Source organism: Gossypium hirsutum, chromosome A11, assembly GCF_007990345.1.
Source record: "Gossypium hirsutum isolate 1008001.06 chromosome A11, Gossypium_hirsutum_v2.1, whole genome shotgun sequence".
NCBI classification, from domain to species: Eukaryota; Viridiplantae; Streptophyta; class Magnoliopsida; order Malvales; family Malvaceae; genus Gossypium; species Gossypium hirsutum.
The window spans coordinates 51,304,122-51,311,548 of NC_053434.1; the positions used below are offsets into that span (position 1 = coordinate 51,304,122).

A 7,427-nucleotide genomic window follows, 5' to 3' on the forward strand; every position below is an offset into this window, starting at 1 on the left:
CATGTGAATCAGCTCAACTATAAATAAAAGGTTTTTTTAATGATCTTATTCATTGTATTCATTCTTGAGTAATAGAATACTTTTAAATGAATTTACTCAAACACTTTGTGTGCTTTTAGTTTTGTGGTTTTTCTGATGTTTTATTTCTCTTTAGTTTTGAGTTGCTTTTGTTTTATTTTCAACAACTTAACGAATTTTTAACGAATTTTTAACGAGGATCCTCAACTTACAAGAGTTAAGCACTAAAGAATCATCTAATGTGACACGAATTACGAAAATAAATTGTATCCTTAGCACGTATGCATGACCATAAACATAATTTTTCACATAAAAACTAGAAAATCAATAAAAGACTTTAAAATCGGACCTTTAAATATCAAAAGCAAGGCCGTTTAGATATTGGGATAATGATCACAAGTAGAACAAGCTCGGCTAACTAACACTATTTATTTGGATTATGATTGAGGTGATGGGTAAAAGAGTGGAATGTTATTGGAAACTCAAAAGCACTGTGATTTTAATGGAACAATTATATCCAATTCAGTAATGTTCTAAAGCAATCTAAACCCATCTTCATTTTGGTTTAAAACAATGTTGTTTACCAGTTTAAGGTGCTGAAGTCCTCAAATTACAGTCAACTCAATCCCGTCAAAACAATGGCAATATATGTACTGTCACCGCATAATGTACAATGAACAAAAATTTCTTCTTCCCTTGCCTTCTTTTTGTGGAAGCCTTGAATCATCCCAACATCTAAACTCTAAAGCCATTTTTTGTACACCATAATGTATACTCTCTTCACTATTTGACCGACTGTAAAATACCCTACGAAAAGCACCACCAGAAAGCCGAAATATGAGAGTGGCAAGTCAGTGAATCCCATGAAATGTCCGATTATTGAGAAGGGTATTGCAATACCGATGGCAGAAATCACTACTGTTGAAGCAAGTACTGGCCAGGAAGCGATCTCCATGATGAAGGGAATTTTCTCCGTACGGATCAAGTGGAAAATCAGAGTCTGCATGAGAAGCCCTTGAATGAAATATGCAGAGCGGAAGAAAGATTCATCCAATTTCCCACCAGAACTGTAATAAAACCAAACAAACAAAAGAGTGGCCACATCACAGAGAGTGCAAACAGGACCATTCCATAATATGAACATTGGCAAACTTTTGACAGACCATTTTTGTGGGATTTTGACATAGTCTTCTTCCATCCTGTCCCATGGAATAGCAATCTGACCCACACTATACAAGAAGTTCTGCACAAGGAGTTGAATTGGGGTCAATGGTTCGAATCTGAGTGCAAGAGTTACAATGAAGAGTGAAATAACGCTCCCCAGATTAGCAATAACTGACAATTTAATGTATTTCATTGTATTGCCGAATGTCAGGCGGCCTTGCTCAACCCCTGCCACAAGCACGTTTAAGTCTTTCTCAAGTAAAATAATATCAGCCAAATCTTTTGCAACTGATGCTGCTGAATCAACTGATATACCAACATTAGCAGCATCCAATGCGAGTGAGTCATTTATTCCATCTCCCAAGAACCCAACAACATGATTACCTACTGACTGCAACGACTGCACGACTCTCAATTTCTGAGAAGGGGTGAGCCGAGCCAGAACTGTAGCTTTTTTCACTTTCTCGTGAAAGGCTTCCTGGTTCAGTTGCTCCAGCTCTGGTCCAGTAGTTACATGTGTGGTTCTGATGCCAACTTCCTTGCAAATTTTTATTGCTAGAGAAAGTGAATCACCAGTTAATACTTTTGCTTTTACTCCCTTTTCAGCCAATCGCCATAGAGCTTCCTTTGCTGAGTCCTTTGGTGGGTCAAAGAATGCTATAACACCAAGGAACACCATGTCTGATTCAACATCATCTTCATTTTCCATGTTTTGCTTACTTATTTTCTGCAACATGACATAAAACTGTATTACTTACAGGGGTTTAAGCATTGGTTCTCTATAATAGTAATGAAAGTTTGTTCTTGCATACATGTCCCGTTATACAAGGATGCTTGGGGCTTGAAATTCATGCATGACAAAAGTAGAACAGAATGGGATACAGCCATACAGGAAGAGAAAAGGTAATGGTTTAGAGGATATTTGAACTCACTGTTTGCTGCAGGTTCTTTATTGCAACTCCTATAATCCTTAATCCCTCATTTCTAAGTTCTTCCACCACATTTAGGATCCTATGATGGTGTTCTGCTGAGACAGCTGTTATCTCACCCATATCTACATTCTCCACATAAGAACAAACTTTGAGCACATCTTCAAGTGCTCCTTTGGTTATTATGAATCTGTAAAAGGGTTGGATATTTCTGACTTCTGGATTAGATTCTGTTTCCAGAATAACCGATACTCTTCTTCTCATGAAATCAAAAGGGATTTCATCAGTCTTTCTCCATTTGGATGGTTGGAATCGGTATCCGTTTGTGTACACAAATGCCAGAATTGCATCATCTAGCGGATATTTCTGATCACTCTTGAAGTAAGAATTCAGGAAGGCAAAATGTAAGACCTTTTCTCTTGGAGCACCCCAGCTATCCAGATGATTAACCATGATTGCACGGTTCATGGTTAGCGTCCCAGTTTTATCAATACATAGAATATCCCTGCAAAATCAAAAAGCAAAAGAAGTATAAGTACCAAAACATTATACTTTCAAAATGGAAAACTTGATGAACCTAGCATGCAACAACATAGAACATGAGCTAGGACTCCTCACATGCTAATCTATGCTACTTGAACTCCTTAATTTTTTTAAAGTATCCATGCCAAAAACATGTCTTCCACATTTTAAACATTGTTATGGGTTTATGATCTTCGTAATATAGGAAAGAAATTTAGTATACCTATGCCAAATACATGCCCTATTTAACAATCATTTGAAGTCTGAGTAACTTTGTCTTTGACAACAGAGTGCATTTTTCTGAGGTATTGTGCTTTCTTAAAAATCAAAGTAGATCCATATCTAAAACTCCTGGTTTTAGATTTCAAACGAGTGGAAGCAAGCATAGGTCTCTGACCCTGGTTTACAGGTAAACTAATGTTATCATCCTGTGTTTTTCAGGGTGCTTTTGAATCCAAAATTATTACTAAATTCTATGTACTTTTAATTATAGTCGTCTTTCGCAATTTTCCAATTTATTCAAATCTAGCATCTTAGTTGATGATCAACTCAATTTTCTGTGTCAGTTATCCAACTTCATATCCATTCACTTCAAACAATGATCTACATGCAATGATTTAATTCTTTCAGCCCTATATTTCAGGGAGAAACTTTGGACTTACATGGATCCCATGTCTCTAATGGCGGATAAGCTTTTCACTATACATCTCTCCATCGCCATAGCAAGTGCGCCCTTTGCAAGACTTGTGTTGATGATGAGGGGAAGCATTTGAGGAGTTAGGGCACATGCAACCGAGATCCCAAAAAGGGTACTCTCACTCAAATCATAAAAGGTAAAGTACTCTACCAGTATCATGATTGTGACTACTAGAAGCATTACACCAACAAGCACGTACGATATATGCCGGATACCCTTCTCAAAACTATCCGCTGGTTTGTGCTTTCCAATAGTTGAAAACACGGCACTTATGTAGGTCTTGGATCCAGTGGAGACAACTAAACCAGTTCCAGTACCTGATACCACATTTGTCCCCTGAAATATTAATCGTAACGGTATATACCTCAGCGTATTATGTAGTAATAGTCTATGACTAAACACATACTAATAGACAACAGTTGGATATTAGCTACACTGAAGTTCCCATACTTAAGATTCAAATATGCAAGTGACTAAAGGAATTGCATGATACATTAACAATATAACTTGAGAAAAACATAATCCTGATTATAATATTTTTCCTACATGACTCTTAGGTTCTGTAATTGCGGAAGGATTATTACCACAAGGAACAAAAGAGTAATATTGGAGCAACTATACCCACCATGAAACAAATATTCTTTAATTCTAGCAACGGAGTGCTTCTATCTTCTCTCGCATCAGCAGTTTTTTCAGTTGGCCATGACTCTCCTGTTAATGAGGACTGACTGTTGAAGAAGCAAGAATGCAAAATAAGGGATTCCACGGATTACCAGTCAAAAAGAAAAGGTCATAAAGGGAAATTTCAAACCTTGATACAGAAAGGGAAGATTTGAAGCTGTATACCTTACAACAAGGTGCTTCGAAGTTAATAGTCTCACATCACCAGGGAAAAGGTCCCCAGGCTCGAAAATGACAATGTCTCCTGGAACAACATCTCTTTGATCAACTTGAACGATTAATTCTGTCTGAACCACCCTCCCTGCACATCTTTGAACTTTAACCGGAGATCTAACATATTCTGAAAGTTGCATGGCTGCTTTTGAACTGCCATATTCCTGGGTGGTGCATAGAATTTAAAGTTGCATACAATTGTGTTTGAATCAGAATTCATAGAGAATTCAGTCGATCGAAAATTTTAAAACGAGAAGTACCTGATAGAATCGAAGGGAGACGCTAATGAAAACCAATATAAGCATGATGCATCCATTTGGATTATCACTGGTTATGTATGAGAGTGCTGACAACACAATAAGAATGATATTGAAAGGATGAAAGAAGGCGCTCCACAGAAGATGCCACGAGCTTGGAAATGTGTATTCAAGGGGAGTATTTGGCCCATTTTCCTTCAATCTCTTCTCAGCTTCAGTAAAGCTTAAGCCTACTCAAAAACAGAATTGAGTAAAATAAGCATATCCATTCCCCAGAAAAGCTGGTGAATTGATCAAGGACGCTACTTAATTTACTCATTTTCAAAACATCAAACAGATAACAGACATATCGATTCAATTCTATTCCAATCAACAACGGTAACTAAATCAGGAGAAAAGAAAGCTAGCTAACCTCTTTCTGTGGATCGAACATATTCAAAAGCCATGTATATTTCTGATCTGGCCAAAGCATATAACCAAGAATAAACCTTCTCTTCTTCTTCTGTCTTTGAACCGCCATCAATCTTCTCTAAATATCTCAAAAAAAGACCCAAAAATCACAAAAACCCCCTCTCAGAAACACTGTCAGAAAACCAAATTAAACTAGTTATTAGACCTTACAGGGGACGACAACTTACTTCCAGACTTAAAACGCCGGAGAAATGCGTCAACCAAATTCGAAAAGAACCCATCCCGATGCTCACCATTGGTATCAGTGGTAGCCCCATTGATGAGATTCTCACGAACAGGGTTGGAAGAAGGGAGGAAGTCAAGCTGGGTTCTGAAACTGAAAAACCTTAAGAATTTGAACCTTTCCATAGGAGCAAAACGAGGTGATAGGATAGAAAGGGACAGAGAGTAATGGTGGTGGTAAGTAGATTAGAGGAAATAACGAAGGGCCGAAAGAAAGCATAGTTGAAAAACCAAGGTGATTATTGGTGGAGAGGTTGAAGATTTGAAGAGAAGGTGGAATAAGAAAACTAATTATCTATGATTAGGATCAACTTTATTTGGACCATTCTGTAGTAGCTTTCATTTTCAACAAATGTGATGCTTCTTTCCAGTGTTATTCTCTCCTGGAAGTTTAGATCTTCAACCACCAAACTTCAAATGACCGTTAGGTGCAGTCGGTATAGGAGGGAATGGCAGTTATTTCCCATAAGGTGGAGTAGCAGTTTATTTTTTTTTAGGTATAAAGACTTATTTAGTTTTCTAACTTTTAAAAAATTTATTTTAGCCCTCCATTTAATTTTTAAATTTTTAGCTTTAAACTTACATTATTTATTAAATCACTTTAAGATAGATAAAAAAATATTCATATTTATTAATTTTGCTAATATAGCATACACGTAGAGTGCGACATACGTAATTAATTTTTAAAAATTTAAAATTTAAAAAAAAATTATATTTTTTAAAAAAATTAAAAATTGTTAAAATATATAAAAATTTATTTTTCTATAATTTTTAATTTTTAAAAAATTAAAACTTGCAACGTGTATGTCATGTCAGTAAAATTAATAAACTTTAATTTTTCTATCTATTTTTTATTGTTTTTACAAACAATACAAACTTAAAGAATAAAAGAGATAAAAAATTAAATGAAAGGTTAAAATAAATTTTTTTTTAAAGTTAGATGGTTAAATAAGTAATTATTATTTTTTTATTTCTTACGCAAATATCAACCGAATCTATGCCGACAGCTTATTTTGTTACTTTTACCAAGTTAAATGTGCGACGATTGTCACAATTTTATTAATTCGATTCTAGATAAATATAGTTAAATTTTTATTAGATTATATATTTATATAAAAAAACTCAATCATAATAATTAAGGAAAAAATTCATATTATATGAAAAAAATCATAATAAATACGTGTCGTAATTTGCCTAAATTATGCATTGAAGCACAATACAAAAATTTTTAATATAATCTGATCATGCTCTAATACGAATAACTCAATCAAGCAAAAATCACATTATGCATTTGAAAGTTCAATATTTGTTTTTAAAATTGTAATCAAATTAGAAAAATGCATTAAATGCATTAAATATATACTGTGTATTCAATTTCCTATATAAGCAATTTTGTCCACCGATTTCTACCACTGTTCAAACAAAAAAATTTGTTTTGTTTTCTTTCTCATGTTAGAATGGAAGGACTGTAGGGCATGCTAAATTCTAATATTGTGTATACCAATACTTTGTTTTCTTTCTTATGTAAGATTTTTTGTATATACCAATCTTTTGTATCTGTTTTGTTTTCTTTCTCGTGTCTGAATTTGTTGAATAAATTGTTTTTAAATGTTTCTTTCTCATCAATCAACTCTTCAAACAAATAGTAATATTGGTTGTATATGCTAGCCTAAACTATATTTTCTATGAAGAAATTGATAAATTTTGATAAAAGGTGTAATACTCCAAACCCGGCCTAGACGTTATGGTTGAATTAGAGAGTATTACATGAAAGAGTTTTGAAAACAGTGCTGTTCCGATAAATCAACCAAATTTTATAACTATTAGTGAAAACGTTATTTAATTAATTCATTTGCCCAAAATATAATTTACAGTGGAAATCTTTAAAACTATTATATTTTGGAAATCCAGTTCGTACTTTCGGAAAAAAACCTTTGATTTCGTAGAATCGTAATTTTAATCAAACGTTGCTCTAAAATTTAAAACATAACCAAAACCAAAATAAAAATTCAAACAATCCAGAGAGTCCAATAATTACAACACTCCCAGAAATAATCCGTAATTAAATAAAAACCCATTATTTAAAGTCAATTCACAAACTTGTGGTCACCGTGAGACTCCATCGCACTGACCCACCTAAGTCTATGTATTACCTAACAAAACAGATAACAGATGTGAGTTTACGAAAACTCAGTGCGTAACCCAGCCGAATTAAGCATGCAAACATACAAAATTACAAACACAGCCAGAAAC

The 7,427-nt window shown here is 34.3% G+C and overlaps 1 protein-coding gene across 6 annotated transcripts; it reads right to left on the reverse strand.

Annotated features, from left to right (window-relative positions):
- Positions 1-472: 472 nt before the first annotated feature.
- Positions 473-5,515, reverse strand: LOC107898784 (magnesium-transporting ATPase, P-type 1). 6 transcript variants are annotated; one of them, XM_041081521.1, is made up of 10 exons: positions 5,120-5,487; positions 4,894-5,010; positions 4,485-4,711; positions 4,177-4,388; positions 3,956-4,058; positions 3,296-3,666; positions 2,115-2,616; positions 1,359-1,909; positions 1,182-1,261; positions 545-1,085 (listed from the first exon to the last, which is right to left on the reverse strand). In XM_041081521.1, exons 1-10 carry the CDS (start codon positions 5,298-5,300, stop codon positions 1,012-1,014), a joined length of 2,418 nt encoding a protein of 805 aa, XP_040937455.1. In that variant the 5' UTR covers positions 5,301-5,487; the 3' UTR covers positions 545-1,011. The 6 variants fall into 6 exon arrangements, with proteins under 6 accessions (XP_016679824.1, XP_016679817.1, XP_040937453.1 ...); XM_016824335.2 differs by having other exon boundaries at positions 473-1,085; positions 1,182-1,909; positions 5,120-5,486; XM_041081520.1 differs by having other exon boundaries at positions 545-1,261; positions 5,120-5,486.
- Between the last annotated feature and the right edge of the window lie 1,912 nt (positions 5,516-7,427).

Excerpts from the sequence above, each read along its gene's own strand:
- LOC107898784 (XM_016824328.2), bottom strand. The coding sequence starts at position 5,300 with ATGGAAAGGTTCAAATTCTTAAGGTTTTTCAGTTTCAGAACCCAGCTT. Across the intron at positions 5,011-5,119 it reads CCGGCGTTTTAAGTCTGGAA|AGAAGATTGATGGCGGTTCA; the intron begins GTAAGTTGTCGT and ends TGAGATATTTAG. Across the intron at positions 1,910-2,114 it reads TAAAGAACCTGCAGCAAACA|AAAATAAGTAAGCAAAACAT; the intron begins GTGAGTTCAAAT and ends GTCATGTTGCAG.